Source organism: Centropristis striata, chromosome 11 (genome assembly GCF_030273125.1).
Source record: "Centropristis striata isolate RG_2023a ecotype Rhode Island chromosome 11, C.striata_1.0, whole genome shotgun sequence".
NCBI classification, from domain to species: Eukaryota; Metazoa; Chordata; class Actinopteri; order Perciformes; family Serranidae; genus Centropristis; species Centropristis striata.
The window spans coordinates 18,747,941-18,769,881 of record NC_081527.1 but is presented as its reverse complement, the minus strand read 5'-3'; the positions used below and the strand labels follow the sequence as shown (position 1 = coordinate 18,769,881).

The window sequence follows — 21,941 nt, the reverse complement described above, 5'->3', positions numbered from 1 at the left end:
CACACCTGCTCCATATTTGTTTCATTAGTCCTTCCTTGCTCCTTAAGATAAAAAAAATAATAAAAAAATTACTTTATTTATCCCCAAGGGGAAATTCAGTTAGTCTGGTAGAATCTCTGTTAGAATGAGACAGTCTGATGGCTGTAGTAGAGAAGGATCTTTTGTATCTCTCCGTCCTGCAACAGAGAGAGAGGAGCCGTCCACTGCTGTTTTTTTGGTCCATAAAGGTTTTGTGTAGCGGATGATCTGGGTATTTCAAGATGGCCTCCAACATCTTGTCAGTGTATCTCTCCACCACCTCCTCCAGTGTGTCAAACCTGGCTCCAACCACAGAACCATCTCTTTAGACCAGTCTGTCCAACCGCCTTCATCTCTGTGTGTGATGCTGCCTCCCCAGCAGACTGCAGCATAAAACAACACACTACCACCACAGACTGATAAAACATCTGCAGCATCTTACTACAGATGTCCAGAGATCTGAGCTTCCTTAAGAAAAAGAGGCGGCTCTGCCCCTTTTTGTAGAGAGTGTCTGTGTTAAGGGACCAGTCCAACTTATTATCCAGGTAAACACCTAGATACTTAGAACTTGGCACCACCTCCATGTCCACCCCACAGGTATTCACTGGCTGAAGAGGGGGCTTGAACCTGCAGAAATCTCTGATCATTTCCTTAGTCTTTGAGGTGTTCAGTACCAGATATTTGTTGTGACTCCAGTCACTGAAGGCTTTTATCAGATCCCTATATTCAGATTCCTGTCCATTCCTGATACACGCCACATTAGCAGTGTCGTCCAACAGTATTCACCCTGCCTATCAGATCCATGCCTGCATTGTCACCTCATTCTCCTGACCTGTGTTCATCCCCCCTTTAGTCCACCTGCCCTCAATCTCCTCATACCTGTATTTAAGTCCTGGTTTTCAGTTGAGAGTTAGTCGGATGGTTGTTTATGTCCTTGCCTGAACTACCCTGAATAAAACCAATGTCCTCTCTTTGACACTGTGGTATTGGGATAATTGGACAAATTAGTTCTGGACGGGGAAAATTCATATAAATGCGCCCCCTAAGTTGTATTGTTAACATTGGGAGATAAAGCATGCCTTGGCGTAGGTCTGCACGCTCCCGAGTGCCAAGTTGTATCTGGTTTTAGGCTCCCTGGTGGCCTTGGGGGTTAGTCAACAGTTAACCACAATGTCTCCTGTTTGCGTGCAGCAAGGAGTTTCATGTTATCCCGCTTCTTTTCTCTCTCTTTTCACTTATTTACTATGCTCTCTATAAAATATATAAATCCAAATATGAAAACTAAGTTTCAGCCTTTTGATTTTTTTTTGTTTAGCCAATTTCAAAGTGCATATGTATGGAGTATTTATTATTATAATAGCATACTTCCATTCCATTACTACCATTGGAAATCTTTGAAGCCAGACATTTCCAAAACCTACACACTTCGTAGTCGTATTAAGTATTCAAATAAATTTTGTCACTGCACTTATTATGTGATGTGACTATTCTACATTTGCTCTGTAAGACTGGCTGGAGAAAGGATAGGAGGAAAATGTCTCCTTCATTCAATTTCATGTAATTATTCTGCCTCTTCAGATCCCAGTCATTTATCCTGTAGGCTATTAGTCTGATTTTACACAGACTTACATAACTGTCTGAAAAATGGCAGGCATAATTTACCATAATGTTCTGTGTGGAGCATACACTGCACATCTTGGTTTCATTTGAAGAGCTTCACTCCAAAATAAGATTTATACTATAATCTAATAAAAAAACATTGAATTATACTGAAAGCCAATGCTTTTGCCAAAATGGAATGGAAGAAGCATTTGAAGTTATTAATTTGTGGTGGAATTACTCGTGACCTAACAGACATCAAGTGGTGCCACTAATCAAATATGGTCTTATATGCACTTCAGCTCTTAATATGAAGGCTATTTTTCACTTCCCTTAAACAGAAATATTGACCATGTTTGGAAGTGCATGAGCCAAAATGTATCCTGACTTCTATCATTAGAAAAATGATACAATTTTGAAGTACTGCTGAATGGTGCAATGCAGCTTTGATTGAATTGAGTCCCAGGTTTTGCAGCAGCGTTGAAGGGATTCTGACTCTGTAAAGTCTCTTACTCAGCAGAACTGTCCTCAAGAGCTGGTGCACTATGGGAACTGCATTGGTGACGCTAGCAACAAATGCCATTCTGTAGACACTCATCATACAATGGATGCTCCCTCCTTTGTTTTGTTTCCTTACACCCAACAGAAATCATTGCATGTTGCTTTAAATTCAGTAAAACCAGCATTAGAGAGTAGCAGTGATTCAGGCAGAGCTCTCCTCTTCAGTGCAATTAGTCCTTGGTAATGCTGCCTTTCAGATTGCAGCAGTATCTTTACCCCTCTCTGCCCAATGTGCCGTCACACTTACTATAAATATGACCCATAAGCACAAATTGTCACGCCGATTTCTTCAGCTTTGGAGGCTTTTTGAAAAAGGCGTTATTTCTCAGCTGGCGTGTGGAAAGCGCATCACAGCCAGGAGCCTTTCCCACACTTCTAAGTGTGGCAAAGAGAGGGAGAGAGATGAAAAGAAAGAGATTCTGGGAGGATGAAGCCTCCTGCAGGCTCTTTTAGAAGACACCTGCCTGTCGTTTTTCTTGAAACCATCATGCTGCAGAGGTTGGCAGCTATTCTGGCCAGGTGTCACTGACGGTTGAGTGAACTTTTATGCAGCATCCAGTAAGAGTCCTGGATATAGCATTGCTATTTTTGCTCCGATTTTTCCTACTCATGTTTTATTCAGACCTGGGATGCTTCTGCACAGGAAGGCCTATGTGCAACCAAGCAGGAAAGGTGGATGCTTGGCTGTTTTTTTGAGATGCAAGCCCAGTTTGTCTATCATATGATGGCTGGAAATATCAGCCATGTGCTGTGAGAGATGAGGGTGGGGGGCATAAAAGAGAGTCGGATAGAAAGCGACAGAACCGGAGAACTGATATAAATCTCTTGCCACTAATTATCACCACTTTGTTAAACACTTTTGCTAATAGCCTCAAGTGTTTCTACAAACAGCTAAAAAACATTACAGTTTCAGCAGCCTCTGCACTGGCTCCAGCCCAGCTAGTTAATCTGAAATTAATTTCCCCTTTGAAATAAAGGAGTGACAGCTTGCACTGGTGATTGGAAATTCTGCTTGTTCTTGACCTTGTAGTCACCTTTAGCTGCCTTTTGAATTCCAACAAAAAAACAAATCATCTGACGAGACTTTCTCCCATTAGAGTATATCATTTCGAAGTGATTATCAGGATAATCAAACACAACATAAAACATCTGTGCACATGTTCTGTTAGAGGGGCAGCACCTAAATTTTGCCTGTGTGAAGTGTGCCTCTGTTATTCCTCGAGTAAACTCTGCAGGCTCACAAAGCTCTGCAGCAGAAATTTGTCCCGTCCCACCATGCATCTGGTATGTATTGATTGTACTCTTTTGGACAGCGGCGCTTACTGTACACAGGGATTGCAACACAGAGTAGCAGAGAGAGAGAGAGAGAGAGAGAGAGAGGCAGGGAGTGGTGGGTGGTGAATGAGTTTAGCTTTTTTTTTTTAGCTTAATGTGGCTGCAACACTGAGCCAGGGTTGAACGTTAAACTGAGAGACAGAGAGTACTTGTACATAACCAAATGCTGTGTGTTCAAGCTTCCCTCTTTGTGTCTGTTTACATCTAAATTTACAGACATGCTTGACTGTTAATACAGAGCATGCATGCTGCAAAGATAGGGATAAGTATCTATCCTCCAACAACTGCAATGCAGCCGAGTCTGGGCTTTTGTCTATTTGCATTCAGGCCGTGTATAATGTTGAGAGCTCCAGCCGTCTGTGTCCCCACACCTCTACACTTGGCACAGCATCCAGCTGTTCAGCACAATTAAGATCTGTACAGTAAGTGTGCTGTGATTAACGTCCCATATGCCAAAGCAGACCTGAGAAGACCCGAAGCCTGTAAAGACAAGCTGACCTGTGTGTCGTGGCTGCAAGGTGCATGGAAATAAATGAGAAAATGATAATGTATTAGTGCCATTGAAATTGCAATATGCTACATGATTATTTGAGATGGCTTTCTAAAGATGAGCAATGTGCAAATTTTGTCATGACAAGAAGCTAATTATATTAACGTTTATTAAGAATGCGACACTACAAGTGAATAGGGTAAAATATTCAACTTATAGAAATCACCATGAAACTTCCCCAGTTGTTTTTTTTACATTACGACAATTATTTTTTTGTATTACACGTTTTCTCAATTGCTATGTTTAAATATGAAAATGAGGCATTATCTATGCTAATTTGTGTAGAATTTTGGAGAAATCTACAGTCAAAAATAAACAAAGCATATTAAAATAAACATCTAAATGAGTATTTCGGATGTTTTCTTACCACTAGTATGAGAGACGTGGAAGCGAAATATCCCCAAATGCCAAATTGAAAAAGATGTGTTAAGTAAACAAATTCCAACCAGATTTCCACTTAATTTGTTCTTTTCTGGCACAATTAAAAAAAGGTAAAAACAAGAGAACAAAAGGCCATGTAGCTATTCCTGTTTTATCACAATATACAAGCATGAATGTGCACATTATTCACAACACAGCCATATGTGGCAAAACACAACTGTAATTGTACCAGTCAGTCAGTCTATTATATTCTCATGTTATGCACTGGAAGCATCTGACAAAGAAAGTATGGGCAACCAGTAGCACAGAAACGAGCACAATACAGAGAAAGAAGTGATAGAGACACAGAGTCAAAAGGTTATGTTGATTGTGTGTGCAAAGATGTTAGAAAACCCAAGGGAGTCTGGTCTCTTTGGTACGAGGATGTTAGTGGAAAATCAAACGAGCTAGCTCCTGTAATTGGGCAAGTTTCTTGTTTGTATCATGAGTGTGCAGACAGAAAGCAGATGGGGCTGTAGTCGAGCTGCTGAATGATGGGCAAATAAAAACAAGCAGACAACCTCTTCCAGTGAGACGGATGCATGCTGTGTCAGCAGGCAACTCATGCACATCTCACTAACAAGGGACCAGTATGTGTGCACGCTCACTGTTCACAAACATGCACGGTGACACACAGATACGCATGTTCTGGCTAAAAATCCATAGATCCTTAAATAAACAATAATTATTGTAGTTCAACAAACACTGTCTGTGCAGCTACTAGTGTGTGTTTTGTGTGTGTGTGTGCTTCATACCAGGCAGTAATGACTGAAATCAAACCTGTGAAGTAGGTCAAGCCTCCCTCTACACCTACGGCCTTTAATGTTTTATGACAGATGACATTATCATTGATAGCTGCACAGTAACTGATGCCATTATATTGTTATGTCTTTATGACTGTGTGCAGGGCAATTTAACTGTCAGGCAAATTAGATTAGTGCAAATGCTAAACAGGCCAATGCAATAAAGCAATGTTTCATACATGCTCTGTGATTGCATTAGAAGCCCATAGGGGATGTGTCATTTGTATGCCGCAGCCTGCGAACGTCAAACTAGACACTGAATCCCCCGTGGATGCCACTTATTTATGCATGGGATAACTAAGCTTGGTTTCAGCACCATGGAATAAAGCAAAGTATCAGCTGTTCAAACACTGACCAGTTGAGTTGGCTGTGAACCTTAGACTCATCTCCAAATCATCACAAACTCACCACACAACAAAAATTACACAACTCAGACATGGTCAGACTCTTGATTAGAACATGTTAGATACTAGAGTGCATTTTCTGCTCTTTATAAAGAGGCAGCTCATTGATGAAAACACAGATTAAGTCAAAATAGAATATTAGGCGTAACGTTACAATGACCCTGAGAAAGCATAAAGAGAAACCAAAGCCATTGTCTTGTCCAGAACTACACGGAGATAATTGCTTAGTTCTTGTTTCCCGTCCTTGGCAGCCGTGGTCATTTATCATTATTAAGCACCTGGGCACACAAGCACAGCAAGGCTTTTGGTTTCCTTGGCAATAAGCAAGCGAAAGCCTGCTCCACTTCTTCAGGTGGAAGTGAGTCAACAGCGCTGTTGTACAAATCGCCCCCGTGCCATCCTCATGCTTTGTATGAGCTCGGTGTAGAGTAGGGAAATAAAAAAAAGCAGGAGCATAGAGACAAATGACAGTGTCCTGCCATTGACAACAAGCTTGTCTCCGCAGGCCAAATACTCAATTGGCATGAGCTGCAGAGGCTTATCTGAGATAAACATGCTGGGGGCTTGTTTTTATTCAACATTCATTCATCCGGGAAAACACAACTGAGCATCATTGCCTTTTTCCTGCAGCGCCCTGGTACACCTGGGAGCTGTCAATACAGCAGCTACTGTGAGCTGGTGCACTAGAGAAAAGTGAACTTTATGATTAAACTGAGTCTAGACTGCTACTGGCCTGACCTAAGACAACACAAACTATGCTTGGTAATCTCCCACCAGGGCTGGGCCCGAAAAATGCTTCGTCATTCAACACTAAATTTCCATACCTAAGGAGTAACTCTCATCAGCATCAATGAGCCATTAAACATTCAGCATCCTTGTGCTAAGATATACTGCTGCACTGGCAGTGTAATGTTACACGTCATACCTATGCAAGAAAAACTACATTATGCACACAGATGGAGCTCACATGTATGTGTTAGGGTTGCAACAGTATGAGATTTTTCACATGTGGTGGTGGTGGATTGGCCAAACCCTGTCTGTCAACCAGGAGTCTGGTGTTCTTGTCCTGTTGCTGGAAATTATGTCCAAAAGTAGAGGTATTTTTAAGCCTCATCCTGTTAGTTTCCCCTAACCTTAGCATAATGGTTTCTTTGGTTGGTAGTAGTGTTTTTAAAGCCAAACCCTGTTCTTTTTTCCTAACCTTAGTATCATTGTTTTGGTGCCTAACCTTCAAGAAGTGTTTTTGTTGCCTAAAGATAACTGTTATACAGCTTTTTCAACGTGGTTATAACATAGATTGTGATGCTTAGAACAGTGATCGCAATTTAGGGTACAAAGCGATCATCTTCATGCCAACAATGTGTTGTGGTCAGGTTTTAAAAGCAGCCCACCTATCCTCACATTTCGTGGGATATCATATAAATTGCACTGCAAAAAGTTTTCAAAGAAAATGATATGATGTGGCACAACTTGCAATTTGGACCCTACCTGCAATGCCCGACTTTTATTTATTTCATATTATATTTGATTTATATTCCTTTTTTAAATAAGGTGTGTTTATATCTTGTTGTTATCTGGTTGTCTCTATTTTATTTCTACTTTTATTCTGTTGCTGCTGGTCTGATTGTTGCCAACAAAATTTCATTGTATACTGACAATAACAATAAATTATTTTATAAGCCCGTTCATGAGATTATGTTTAGTTTTTCTTCAATATGGTCGATAAGCAAATGTACACAGTATGATAACCATTCATTTTCATACAATAGTATACTGTGAAACAGATATATCACTGCAACCCAGAGCGTATTGTTGTATTTTGAGAGGCTTGACAACAATGTCGGTTGCAAATGTGTAAAAAAATTTTTTTATTTTTTTTATTTAAAAAAAAATTAATTTCTTTTTGTTGCTATTGTAGCTTTTTTGAATAGCCTACTCAGTCTGACCTTCCACAGTGTAAACACATTAGTGCTGAATGATTAGTTGATTAATTGATTTGCTGGCAGCTTTTCAAGTGTGATGAAGATTTGCTGCATTTCTTTATATATTCATATCTTTGTAAAGTGAACATTCTGCGGGGGGTTGGCGCTGGTTGGTCCGACAAAACAAGCAATTTTAAAGATACAACTGTGGTGTCTGGTGAATTGTGATCAACAATAAAAAACTGTGACTGCTACAGACATCACATATCCTTTGGAGATGATTAGATGCTGAGATCTGTGCAGCAGACAGCTGGATGCAGCGTGTAGCTTAATAACACTGTAGTGCAAAAAGATCTGAATCCTGTTGACTCAGTCAGCATAAAATGCCAAGTCACCATGGTAACAGGGGATGCAACACGCTTTGTAAAGGGTGATGGAGACTGAAGATTATTCACCACGAGCATCATTCGCGGGATCTATTCCAAGTGTTTAAAATACGGTGATTAAAAACAATAAAAAACGCTGAACAAACCGGATATCCCATCAGGTATTGGTGCACAACAGCCACAGTTTTTTTTGCTACTACAGGTCACGTTGAAGCTTCTTCATATTATATAACTGCGTTGAGTTACAGTGGTAGAAATGACCAAACCCTGACGAAATCAGCATTCACACATGAACCGTAAAGCTATAAAACTGCCACCTAATGGACTACCTCTGTGTGTTTGCGCCACACACGTCAGTTACAAAGTTGCATAACATTTCCTTCTGTGTTACGAGAACATTTAGAGCTGCCCATTAATAAATTACAGAGGGATATATCTCACAGGAAACTATAATACCAGTCCATGAGAATAATAGCCTGTAGAGATACTGTTGTCATGTTTCAATCGTAAAGCAGGACCGTATCTAAGGCGATAATCCCCCAAACCCACCCACATAAAGACATCTGGCACAACATCTAACAAGAATATTTTGGGGGAAGGATGGATGGTTGGATGGATGGATAGATGGGTGGATGTGCGCCTACCTGTCCGCAGGTTGAAGGAGAGTCGGGCTTCAACCAGATATGGGGTGTCGCTCTTGGAGCGGAGTCTCCTTATCGGTCTGCGGTCTGTGCTGCTGTCTGGAGTGGTCGCCATCAATTTGAACCAGTGTCCAGGGAGAAGGACTGCCGGCCGACTCGGGCGGACGCAGAACCACCACGGCCACTCACACTGAGAGGTAGCTACTGATGGGGAGGAGGGAGTTCACACACATACACACACACACACACACACACACACACCGAGAGAGAGTGAGAGAGAGAGAAAGAGAGAGAGGCGTTGGTGGTATGGATAGGCTACAGCTTGAGGTAAAAAAATAAAAAAAAAAATAAAAAAAATTACATGTGACATGACAAATGACAATGGCAAAAAAAAAAAAAAAAAAAAAAAAAAAAAAAAAAAATATATATATATATATATATATATATATATATATATATATATATATATATATATATATAATAAAGAAGGCAATTTAGGTAATACAATCAGGCTATAGGCTAAATACTGATTTAGGTTTTTACCATAGGCCTAGTTAAATACATTTTAGCTACAGTGTTTATGGATTAATTTACACGTCAATAATATGAATGAGAATGGTTATCTATGATTTATAATCGCCTAATTTGTGGGGAAAAAAGAAAAGAAAAAAGAAAAGAAAGAAAAAATGGATTTCACGTTACTATAATATTATCATCATTATTATTATTGATAATAATAATAATAATACTGATGATGATGATGAATGCTGATGCTGATGATGATATAGTATCTTTCATAAGATAAAATATAGCTCAAATCGCTTTACGATAGAAACACATCGATAACACTGGTTTTAAAAACAGGGGATACAATGAACAAAACAATAAAATAATAAAAATCCCTCAAGAAATAAATACAAGTTGTAAAAATAAGTTGATAATGGTGAAAATATGCTAGATATGCTAGATATAAAATAGATATACAAGGTGAACAATGATGAAAACCATTCACAGTTTCACGTGGATGACAATTTCAATTCGGATCTTACTTATCCCATACAAATGAAACTTTTCGCAGCAAGGCAGCATCAAAACATACACAGGAACACAGTACAAACCAAAAAAGGCCTTAACGCTGTAGCAGGAAGTGCTGCTGTCTCTAATTTGGGGAGTGAATGAATCATCCTGAATGAATCACAGTTACTGCAGTCTACCAGCAGATGGCTCTGCTGAACTACACATTTTTTCTACTAACTTCAGTTAATGTGGATTTTTTTCAGAGCAAGATTTACGACAGTGTGACACGTTTACGGCCGTTCATGATACATGCAGTGAAAGAGGTAAACAAGCTAACTCGAGGTGACTTTCTGCTCCAAAAAGTGGGAATATCTTTAAACGAGGTACGTACGATAAAGCGAATAAGGCAAGGACATTTAAATACGCATGTATTGTTCAAGTTTAGCTGATATTACCTGCAAATACATATGTTTTTATGTGCACGCTAGTTCCTGCTTTTGAGACAGAGAGCGCAACAAGATTTAATCCCCAAGCCTAGCGAATTTATTTCACGTTGCTACAAGCGACGAGTATTAAAGGTAGCAAAATGTCAGCTAAAGCTAACTCCGGTGCACGTACTTTCAAGATAGAAGTGAAGTGGCTGGTTGCATTTTGGAAAAGACTGTTTAAAGTCGGTTTAAAGAGGACCAAAAACAACAGTAATGCAGTTGAACAGTAATGTATGTGAATATACAGGACGTCTACAGCTCTGTGTCTTGAATTGAAGTCTTTTGTGCATACCCGGGCTTCCTGTTAAACCTGTTTCGACACATTTGGCTGCAATTATGTTCAGACTTGTAGGGCGCGCCGAATTTTCGTTTGTATAAGTAGGCCGTTAATAAAACATGCCTATTACTTTTACTTGCACCTTGTTGGTTTAAAACCGTGCACACACCTTCCAGCCTCCCTCTGGTTTGTTGCACTTGTAGGCTATAATACTAGTAGCCTATCAGTGCGCTGATTGCACAGCCACATTACAGGCATTCCTGCAGCCATATCTTGTGTTTATTTTGCTACACAGGAGCAATGCTAGTAGGGCACTGGCACGTACACAGGCTAACTTATATTGCATTTCCCACTTGAGATAACCCTTTTAATTTTAGGATTCCTCTGGTGAAGTTCTGTAAGTTTGAACAATAGTTAACTGCATAAAATGACTTTGTTAAGAAGACTTGTATTAAGGTTCAGAGATGATTTGTCATATTCATATTCATCATAGACAAGTTAGAATGCATTTAATATTAACAAAGAAAACCTACACGTATGCCCATCTGCACCACATATTGTAAATTAAGTTAACTAGTTGGTGATAATGACACAATAATATATTTTATTTTGTGTTCCCTTTTGTGTTTCTCATCTGTATCTCTGTTTTTTGTAACAATAGTGACAATGCTCCTCCAACATCGAGCTGTGTTTGCATTTGGTCTTCGCATGTGCTCCACTCATGTGATCAAAGGACCTTTGATGGACACAGCAAGGCCCAACTCAGGTATAATGAAAGCTATTAGGTTTGTATGGTTATAGTTTGTTGCTTTGTTGGGTCATTATTGGGCCTTCATTAAACATTGGATATCAGCCAGTCAGAACATCCTGTATGAGCATTAGATATCTTGTCCTTGTCCTTTATTCATTTGAATTTAGGTTGCAAAGATTTGCAAATCATTGCATTCTGTTTACATTAAATTTTTCACACCATCCCAACTGTTTTGGAATGTGGGTTATCATTTATTTTTTGTATGATATTTTGCAATAATATTAATTGATTAAAATCAAGAATCAGCAAATTAGGAACTATTCAGATAATGAACTATTGAGCAGATTAGATTCTATGTCGATGAACCAGTGTCTAATGATACCTCCTTATGAATTTGCATACATGACCTCTTTCTCAAACCGGTTGTTCCTGACTCCACTAATGCAAAATCTGTGGCAAAGAAATATTGCAATACTACCAACTGTAATACTTACAATGTTTTTTAAAACAGCAAGATGCGTATAAAGCACTTCATTAGATGTTGCTTTTCCTTTTTTCCTAGATATGGCTGAATTCCGTAAGGTCTTTTCCAAAGCTAGGCACATAGCAATCATCACAGGGGCAGGTGTGAGTGCAGAGAGTGGAGTACCAACCTTCAGGGGAGAAAATGAGAAGTGGAGGAAGTGGCAATCTCAGGTAATTTCTTGGAAAGCAAAACACATACACACCCGTGCATGGCTGTATTGTTTTATTTAGGTCAAAGTTTTGTGTTTGGTCTGATTTCCAGCTGCGGTTCAGAGTTGTTGCTGTGGAGTGGGTGTATTTAATGTTTACATAATACATCTTCACAGCTCAGTGGATTTATCTCAGTGGCAACAGCCAGTAAGGAGAGAAATGATCTTTGTTGCATAATCTGGATTCTTGTCGTGGGCTGCAGAAAGATTTACCTCCAGGAAAGAATCAAAAATAGTCTATCATACAAAGAATTATAATCTCCCTTTCTAATTGAGGTGTTTCAACTTAATCTTTGCTGCCTTTTTGTTATCTGTCTAATTATTCCCCTCTGGATATGATGTTTTTGAGAGACATGTGAGTTTGGACCTAAAACAAACCTCTGTTGATACATTTACAGGACCTGGCGACCCCGGAGGCTTTCTCTCGCACCCCGTCTCGGGTCTGGGAGTTCTACCATTACAGAAGGGAGCTGGTTTTGAACAAGAAGCCCAGTGCTGCTCACCTGGCTATAGCAGAGTGTGAGGCCCGGCTGAGGAAGCAGGGTCGCTCTGTGGTTGTCATCACCCAGTGCATAGACGACCTCCATAGACAGGCCGGGTCCAAACATGTGCTCAAGGTCCATGGTGAGTGGCAGACTGCCATGCATCACTTGATGGTGCAATTTCACAGGACATAAAAACCATGATCCTGATTATTGATTGAGAAAGGTTTGCTGTCGTACTCATAACTAATTTTATAGGAAAAACAAGGGTCTAAAATAGAACCAACATGCTTTTTAATTTTGATGCTTTGAGTTTGTTGCCATCTAGAAAGGAAAAAATGCCCAATTTTTCTTTTTTATAAAAAAAAGTAATTATTTTTGTCAGTTCTATGAAGATGTTTATTTTTTCTCTGGGGATTAATACAATTTAACTTAGTAAATTATTAAAGAAATTGTGCCTGACTCCATAGTCAGTGATTACTGGAAACTATGAGTATATGTCATGGTTTTACTGTGTTATGGAAACATTTTGTAATTTGTTAATAAAGTTGTTAGTCTTTCAAGCATCCCAACAGCCCGCAGAGTTAGTCACTATGTTATTGTCAGTACACCAACTCCACAAAGTGCCATGGAATGACATACTTTCCAGGGAAGGTGTGGATTTTCTCATTTTAATCTTAGTGAGACAGTTTTGTCTGGCCCTTCTGTTTTCTGACAGGGTGAATTGTGGCATAAACCAGCGATTCTCAAAATGGGGTTCTTGCTAATCTACCAGGAGGACCCGAATATTTTTTTCAGTTAATTTTGTGAAAGGGAGCACATTTAGTGACCTAAGTGGCTTCAGCACACAAAATCTTGTCCAGTGACGCATTACTTTTCATCGGAAATCTTCATGAGAACAGACTGAAGCATTTTACTGAGCTAATGAAAAACAGCTGTGTTTTCTGTGTGTAACTGCAGGCAGTCTGATGGAGACGCGCTGTGTGAGTTGTGGCCATGTGACCGTCAACAGGCGAAGCCCCATATGTGCCGCCCTAAAGGACAAAGGGTAAAAAGCAGCAGCTCTAGCATATACACACACACACACACACACACACACACTGATAAACATGCAGGATTTCTAGCCTGATCTTCTTCAGTTCGACCCCCCGTGTGGGTGAAGTGTCATTTAACCCACTGTGTTTGTTAATGTACAGCTCACCTGACCCAGATGTTGCTGATGCCCAGATTCCTGTGGATAAACTGCCAAGGTGGGATTACTGTCACCTCATATTAATAACGCAAGGGTCAGATTTACTAAGCCTTCTGCACTGCTTTTCTGATGCACACTACACCTGGAGTTTTCCTTTATTAAACAGGTGCAACGGGCCGAAAACACACTTTGTCTGCCTGTCATCTTAGGAGCATTCTGCATTCAGTAGAGTGCGTCTCTCACGTCTACATGTATGTGAATTTGAAGGAGGATTGTGTGCAAATACCTGGAGGAGATTTGCATCTACTTAACTTTGTGTCTGCCATTTTTACGTGAAAAACTTTCTGCCTATAAAGTTCCCTTTTAGTATGCTCAAAGGGAAGGTTGTGGTGGGAAAGAAAACCATGAATGCACATACATTTCTATGGCAGCAAACATATAATATGATATAACAAAGAATCAAAGTATCTGAATATTCTACAACAAAAAACAAAAAAAGACTTTTACGTTTATGTTCGATTAATGGTGGAGTCTACATACTACCAGTTGCACTCTTTAGATAGGGTAGATTAAGTGCAATTAATTTTGTATGCTTGTGAGACTGTAGTGTATTAACTATCGTCTCTGCCTCCACCTGCTCCGCTTTGAGCTTCTGCTGCTCTTTCCTGCTTTGAGCTCTCTCTCCCTCTCTCCCATCTCTCCCTCACCACCTGTTGCAGCGGCTTGTACATATTGTGCTTCTTATTAAGCGTCTAATTTTATTTCCTTAGAATCCCATTTAATTGCTATGGCATTAATAATATGAAAAACATAAAGTATTAAATCATGTTCTTTGCTGGAGCTAAACTGGGAAAACTGCAATTTACTGCTTGAGTAAATATAGATAGATAGATAAATATAGAGAGCAACTTGCACAGTGCACAATGCATATTTTCTCTGTGTAACTCCGGGCCCCAGGGCTAGGTGTTACCATGCATTGAGTTAACCTGGGGGTAACACTCAATTACTATTTACATATGATGGATTTAGGGTTTCTAAATGTGTCTTAATGTTGACTTTCCTCTCAGATCTTTGGTTAGAAATTGTTGCTAATATAGCCAAAGAGCTGCACACCAACGATGAATTGAGTTTTAATTAATATGTACACACAAACATGGTACATGGGTTATAATGAGCAATACAGAACACCAGGAAAGTGATTCTCTCTGTGGTTGCCTTATGTGTCACCCTTCATTTAACACATCATCTTCTTTTCTGCCTTTACAACATAACTATCAGGCCTTACAGCTGTGTCTATGTGTATTTTTGTGTTGTGTCACAAAATGTCACAATTAATCGATGCCGCTGTATCAAGGTGTGGCGAAACAGACTGCCACGGTCTGCTGAGGCCCAACGTGGTGTTTTTCGGAGAGACTCTGGACTCTCATCTCCTGACCAAAGTGGAAAAAGAGATGGAAACTTGTGATCTCTGTCTGGTGGTGAGTTATCCTCCTCCTTTTTGTGTAGTCTTACGTAAAATAATGTTTGTTTAGAAATACAATGCTGAACAGTAGATTTTCAACTGACACTGGTGTCATTGCTCCCTGTTGTTTACCCACAGGTGGGCACATCTTCAATCGTTTACCCAGCAGCCATGTTCGGCCCCCAGATTGCATCCAGGGGCATCCCAGTGGCAGAATTTAACACAACACCAACACCAAAATCTGAGTACTTCACGTAAGTCAATCAAATAACTATTTTAAAATAAAAACAGGAAGTTGGCATGAAAATATATGAATTAAAGCTGAAAGCAGATCAGTGGGTAAGGGTGCATGTGTGTGTTAATATTTACTGCCATCCACTGGCAGCATAAGCAACATTCAGGCTCCTTCCCACTATTTGTTTCCTTGAGTAGTGTTCGTGCAGTCTTGAAAGTTCTTAATTTTAACTGTTGTTTTCAAGGTTAGTAATATGCTCCCTAAAAAAGCTTGATTTTCAATAAACTCTGGTTCTTCTGTTGCTTTAAGCATTTTCATTTGTAGTAACAATTTAGATGTAACAATTAAGGCTTAAGACTTAAGACTGGACATTTTTGCTTTACTTACCTTGAAAGTGCTTGAAAATTTGCTTGAATTTCACCCCTAAAAAGCTGTACGACCTCTCAACCTAAGATTCTGACTGTTACTGTCTTTCCTGTGTGTGATGTGGCCCAGGTATCGTTTCGAGGGTCCATGTGGAACTACGCTGCCTCCAGCTTTGGCGAGACATGAGTCTGAGGTTCATTAAGAGTTATAGAAATGACTTGCAGCCATGCTTCTTCTACAAACTAATGCAATCTGAGGCTTGGGGGGGTTATATTGTATTTTATTCCTAATGTTTGCCTTAAAATCAGCTCTGCTGTTGATGCTTGGTAGAGGGAGAGTTAAGCCTAGAATTGAGCTTTTTAATACTTTGAGATGGATCTCGTAATACTTGAATATACCCTATAACTCGCTAAACTGGAAATGGGATATTGTAAGTTTTTCATATGTGCTGCTTTAATTAAGAGGAGCTATGCGGCTTGGTATAAGAAAGGGAATTGCAATGTATTTGTAGTTATTTGCATAGGATAATATCTCATCAGATATCAGAGGGTCTTGCATATTAGATGCTGCTGAGGAATTGTCATATTTTGCTGTCGATCAGAACATATTACTCCTGGTGCCAACGGAGAATATTCCTCTTTTCTCTTTCTGCTGAATGAACAGATGTACAGAGCGTAACATAATCTTGTGCCTTTCTAAACTGTTTACACAACCTTGACCAAACGCCAGCTTTAAACCTCAAGTGCAAATCGACCAATGTTACACAGATTTAGTCAAGTACGCAGAGTTTGCTTTTGACCAAGGACAAAGAGGTATACTGTTGTCTCCTCAATCCTAGCCTGACTCAGCATTATCTCATTCTTATGCTGTTTGAATGTGTTTATTATAACATGAGTATCGTTACATGTTCATGATACAATTTTAGTGTCTGTTTTCAAAAAATATATAATGTTTAACAACTGTTTCATGGAAATTGTCTAAAAATCAAAGCAATCATATATTTGATAACGCGATTATCTGTTTTTAACAACTTTGTTTTTCCCATTAGCGTTACGCACAATTTCTTACAATGTAAACTGCCAATGCAATTATACAGAATGTAATTATTAAAACACTAAATGTACATTTTTTGTCTTATTGTCTGCATTGAAACAGCTTCCGTGGCTTTTCCTGAGACAGAGTGGAGTGTACTGTACTGTGTGTGCCCAAAATGAACAGTAGATGCCAGCATGTAGCTTTCTATCTCAACCTGTGATTTTACTGTAACACATAACTCTGCTCTGAAAGGGGCACCAAAACCAACATTGTATCTGCTTAGATTCTTTCCTTAGTATGCATGAGTGAGGGGAAACGCAGACTTAAGTACCCCGAGGCCATCAGTGAACTGAATTTGTTGCGGCTGAGCTGAGCTGCAGAAACGGTATCAACCTCAATCATAATGCAGCTGAGAGTGGAAACAGTTTGAGGTGAAGAGCAGTATACGACAGAGTGCATCTGTTGCCTTTCTCTTATAGGAAGCTCGATATATTTTAAGTTTCCTTGTATTTCTGTTTTTGTGGTAATTTTAAGTGATTGTTGGGTGAGTTTGGTTTGTTTTATATTGCCGCCTAGGGCAGTTTTCCCCAGTGTTTTTTTCCCCCTTTTCACAGCTTAATCAAATCAATGTCAACTTGTGATAATTTGTCACCAGTTAAATGTCTACTGGCTGCGACCAGTTTAACCATAGTCCCTGAAAAAAATTATGAAGTGACAACCTCCCAGTCGAAAAAGTGTAGCCAACGTGGAAGTGCCTTTAACCTGCATTCTTTCCAGTGACCAGCAGGTGGCGCCACTGTTTCCAAAAAGAAATAGGAATGTATGAAAGTCTGAGAGAAAATTACCCTTCTTCTAACTTTATTTATTATTATTATTATTACCGCTGTGAACATTTTCCTAATGAGTTGATGGTCCTAATCGCTAGTTTTAAGTCTTCTTCAATACAGCATGATGTTCTTTTTTGTAAATTATTGTCCCATTTAGAGTAAAATTAGCGATAAAGCAGGGTATGCTTTAGAGAGAGGGCTACCTTCGATCAACAGTCACTACCACAGCATACTGTGTTTTTTCCTCTTGCAACTTTTACCGTTTGTGTGTTTTCATTTCTTCAAAGTTAATATTTTAGTCACCTTGTGGTAATGTAACATTAAGCATGTACCTTGCTGACCAAACTAGCGCTAGCATTCAAAATATCCCTAACTAACGGGTGCTTTGCTGTGTCTACGTCTATTGAAGCGGTCTGGTGATTCACAAGAAAAAAGGTGAGAATAACAGGATAGACTGAAAAATATGTGTTGCAGATTTATCTTGCAACTTCATCTGTGGGACCCAGCTCCCAACTTTGGAAACACTGTCATCTGTCATAGTGCATCTGAAAGGCAAAAGAAAAAAAAATCCAACTCCTAAATGTGTTTGTCTTCATTGACTGACTGGACTAACATGGTTAAGTCACCCAGTGGAAATGAGAGACAGAGGTCTAGGAGTCATTCAAATTAGCTGTGGAAGGTTATGTTCATTAGACAGTGTTATGATAATGTAATGATAGTCGTAAAGGAATTATCTCAAGAGAGCTAGTAGAGAGATAAGCACACACACACACACACACACAGGTACGTAATACATCTTCAGCATCTCAGGGGAGTCACTCAGGGTTAGCTCATTTCATGCCCACTGTAGTTTCAGCACTCTTATTATAAAAAAAATGAGTCCACACAGCATTTCAGCACCACAAAATCACTCCACAGTTGGTTCACACTGGTGAAACAGCACATGCACAGCACCATTTCTCCCAAAATTTGTGTTCTGTCGCCACTGTGGCACCACCCTTCTTGCCTTCTTTGCTCAACAATTAGTATCCAAATCAAATCCTCCTGTTTGTCCAGAAAGTACCCCCACCTCTTAATGTATATCAGCATCATCATCATCATTGCCGTGATTAGATTTCCTCATTTCCTCTTCTATTACCACTGCTTCCCCTTCAAGGGGAGGTAAGGCCAAGGCCCATTTGTCATCAGTAGAAAAAGTACATGGAGGAGCACTTAAGAGAAATCTCAGCCGTCTGATACAGTCATTTCTGGAGCTGATGTGAACGAGGCAGCCAGAGAGCTGACAACTCTGCTCCCAAGTCCTACAGCTCATAACTGAATGCAGTGGGGAGGGATGAAGAAGTAGAAGTGGAAAGGTTCTTGTCTGACCCAAAAGCCTTCGGGTTAATAGACTCATCGTCATTGGTGTCAGCTCTACAAATATCCCTCTGTCTCTTTGAATGAGGTGGTAGATTGACCGGGAGATGGATTCTCTCTGTGTGTAGGCATATATTGGTTTTAATGTGAGTGTCTGTGACTTATTTTGTTGCAGTCTCTGTGTATGGAAGAAGCTGAGTGGTATTTAATGGCCAGCTGGATGTGTGTGTGTGTGTGTGTGTGTGTGTGTGTGTGTGTGTGTGTGTGTGTGTGTGTGTGTGTGTTTGTTCTGTGGGTGCACTGGCGTGATTTTTTTTTATTCTGTATGCAGACTGGCAGAAGTGTCAGACCAAACCAGGTCAGGCTTGGTGAGGAGCTGTGAACATTAAACAGATACGCATACTGTAGCTTTACTGTTACACAGAGCTTGTCAATGTGTGTTAGGCATGGCATGCTTCATGGGAGTACGCTATCTGTGTTTCGAAACTGAGTAGGTGTGTTCAAATATTACACATCTACTCCAAAGTGTGAAACAAAGACTCAAGTCAGTCTTAAAGACATAGCTACATTATATACAGTTATAATTATTTAATATTGTAAGATAAATTAGAGGCAATTGAGTGTTATAACCTAAAGTTTGTTTAAATCCTAAGTAAACATATTCAGTAGGTAGATACAGTTTTAATGGCATCCCACAGGCATCGAGCTTAGGACCCCTATTCTTCCTAATATATACAAGTGAATGTAACTTTTTCTGTATGTTGATGATTCAACCTTTTTAGCAGGTGTGTCTCTGGCATGAAAAACACACTTACAAAATGTAATTGCGTTGTCTCCCTGTCCCCTAGTACATTGCTAGTGGACAGTAAATTTGCTCAAACCAGATTTTTTAATATCACCTGCTTGGAGTCACAATAAAAGGGGGTTCTATGCTCTCCAGCTATAACATTTATTAATTTCTTTACCGTCCTATTTTCTTCAGGTCAAATCTGACCCTTTTCAAGAAATATTTAAGAAACATTATCCAGTCAATCCCAATACCTAACCTTAATCCCTTTCAAATGTAGCAAATTCAGAGCTGAGGAGCATCTTTTTCAGGTTCCCTAATGTGCTGTATGGACCTGGGAATAAAGGACCCTGATAATATAGGAATGACCCCAAATAAAAGGCCACCCCTTAGTATCTACATAGGTGGGTTACTTGATCAAAATGTATTGGGACATTGAAAAGAATATTCAATCAATTAACACTAAAACTGTTCTATTGCAATGATCTTTCTAAGCAACATATCCACTTACAAATTGTACAAAATGTTTTTTTTATTGAAATAAAATAACCAATTTTATCATTATTTAAGACATCGCTAGCAGGGTTATGTGTTTAGTGTATTATATTATTGTGCATTTTGAGTAAAAACTGTAGTCTACAGATTTTAAAAGGTGTATGGAAAGAGGAGAGATAAGTGAATGCAGTGAGCATATTTTAATTCTATTTGTACAGTATAATTCTTTTTCATATTTTTGTCTTCTCATGTCCAGATCCCATTGATTGAATGTGTCCCTCACTTTTATTTTCTTCTTCTCCTTTTTTAAAAAAAGGAATAAAAGAATATTACCAACAGCCTGCAAAAAATGTTTATATATAGAATTTCATGAGCTTTCAAAATAAATTGCATTTTACTATAAGCTTATAATATTTAATTTGGCTGTACGGTGAAGAGGCAAACAGACCGACAGAGGCTTAGGTATTATCTATTTATAGCAACTGTCAATCCACAACACAGGAGTGGAGACGGGCTTGTCTCACGTGCAGGCTAACACACACACACACACACACACAAACACACACACACACAGAGCTAGCAGCACTCTAATCTCATGGTCTCCTCTTCCTAACCTTTCCCTGAACTCTTTGTGTTTAGCAGACTTGGCTGTGATACCAAAGGTTTACAGCTAATCGCTCCGTTGCCATGAGAACCATCGTTATTTAAATGTAGCGATGGCACTAATCACCCAACACACACCCCTTCTTTAAAACAACCACCTGTCCCCAACCTACAATGTATTTTGTGTTGCTTTATTTTTGGTCTTCTGGATGATTTCCCCACAAAGAGATGAACAATAATCAAGATGTGAGAAACGGTTTCATATACAGGCTGTGGTGTGTTTCCCCCACCCACAACATATCCCTGAATTATGCTGATGCTGGTGCTTCTAGGTAGCCTGATTGGGAGGGAGCTGTTGTTTGAGGCTGAGATAGGGGCTCAGGTGCAAGCTAATCTGCTCTAACCCTGCACTAATTAGGATCAAGGCCAGCGGCCACTTTCTCCTGGTTATTGATCACCGGAGAAGTATTTGGCTCCTATGAGAACAGCAGCACAGGGCACACATAAGAGGAAGCTCTCCCCACCCTGCCTGCTGAATCTTGTTTGTGTCTTTGAAATTCAATATCCAGTTCCTATTCAACATCAGGCCTTTTCAAGTGTCGATGAGTCTCATCCGTTACGTCTCCAATCAGCCTGCTCTGTTTTTGCTTGTTTCCTAGATCAGTACTCTTTAACTGACCTCAGCTGACTCACTCAATATTCATTGTAGGTGTCTGCCAGCAGGATGGGTAGCTCCAGCTGTCTCAGCTTTTTATCTCATTTCTGCCTCTCTCTCTCTCTCTCTCTCTCTCTCTCTCTCTCTCTCTCTCTCTCTCTCTCTCTCTCTCTCTCTCTCTCTCCTCATTTATCTTCACTTTAACCATCTTTAACCCACGCCCCCTCCCCCCAAGTTTGCCAATAACATTTGGACATAGTTTCGAGCAGCTTACGATGACCCATATTCACGTTTGTTGTTATGCAGTAAACACTAGTGGCTGTAGAAATTATGACAGAAACAAATGAGAAAGTCAGGTGATGCAGTATAACAAGCCATAAGGTCCGTGTGGCAAGGAAGCCAGACTGGATTGACGAGTCAAACAGGGTAATCCTAACCCAAACAAACACAGGAGACTGCTGTTTGTGTCCCGTGTCAAACAAAAGTCATTGTTGACTTTCTCAAAACTAACTTGTCAGTTAAGTGAAGTTACATAACTAT

At 39.7% G+C, this 21,941-nt stretch overlaps 2 protein-coding genes across 3 annotated transcripts in view; one reads left to right on the top strand and one right to left on the bottom strand.

Annotated features, from left to right (window-relative positions):
* Positions 1-8,871, bottom strand: part of LOC131979776 (phosphatase and actin regulator 1-like) — a 61,503-nt gene extending 52,632 nt beyond the window's left edge. The window contains exon 1 of the mRNA XM_059343792.1: positions 8,643-8,871. Coding sequence (XP_059199775.1) covers positions 8,643-8,754 — 112 coding nt within the window. The 5' untranslated portion in view covers positions 8,755-8,871. The remainder of the gene's footprint in view (positions 1-8,642) is intronic.
* Positions 8,700-16,768, top strand: LOC131979777 (NAD-dependent protein deacylase sirtuin-5, mitochondrial-like). 2 transcript variants are annotated; one of them, XM_059343793.1, is made up of 10 exons: positions 8,700-8,836; positions 9,920-10,039; positions 11,083-11,187; positions 11,735-11,868; positions 12,305-12,530; positions 13,349-13,436; positions 13,585-13,638; positions 14,935-15,058; positions 15,181-15,296; positions 15,773-16,768. In XM_059343793.1, exons 3-10 carry the CDS (start codon positions 11,088-11,090, stop codon positions 15,843-15,845), a joined length of 915 nt encoding a protein of 304 aa, XP_059199776.1. In that variant the 5' UTR covers positions 8,700-8,836; positions 9,920-10,039; positions 11,083-11,087; the 3' UTR covers positions 15,846-16,768. The 2 variants fall into 2 exon arrangements, with proteins under 2 accessions (XP_059199776.1, XP_059199777.1); XM_059343794.1 differs by lacking the exon at positions 8,700-8,836 and having other exon boundaries at positions 9,902-10,039.
* Positions 16,769-21,941: the final 5,173 nt, after the last annotated feature.

What these genes read in the sequence shown, in the direction of transcription:
- LOC131979777 (XM_059343793.1), top strand. Translation starts at nt 11,088, where the DNA reads ATGCTCCTCCAACATCGAGCTGTGTTTGCATTTGGTCTTCGCATGTGC. An exon ending in ACATGTGCTCAAGGTCCATG is followed by an intron (nt 12,531 to 13,348) that starts GTGAGTGGCAGA and finishes GTGTAACTGCAG; the next exon opens with GCAGTCTGATGGAGACGCGC. An exon ending in GCCGCCCTAAAGGACAAAGG is followed by an intron (nt 13,437 to 13,584) that starts GTAAAAAGCAGC and finishes GTTAATGTACAG; the next exon opens with CTCACCTGACCCAGATGTTG.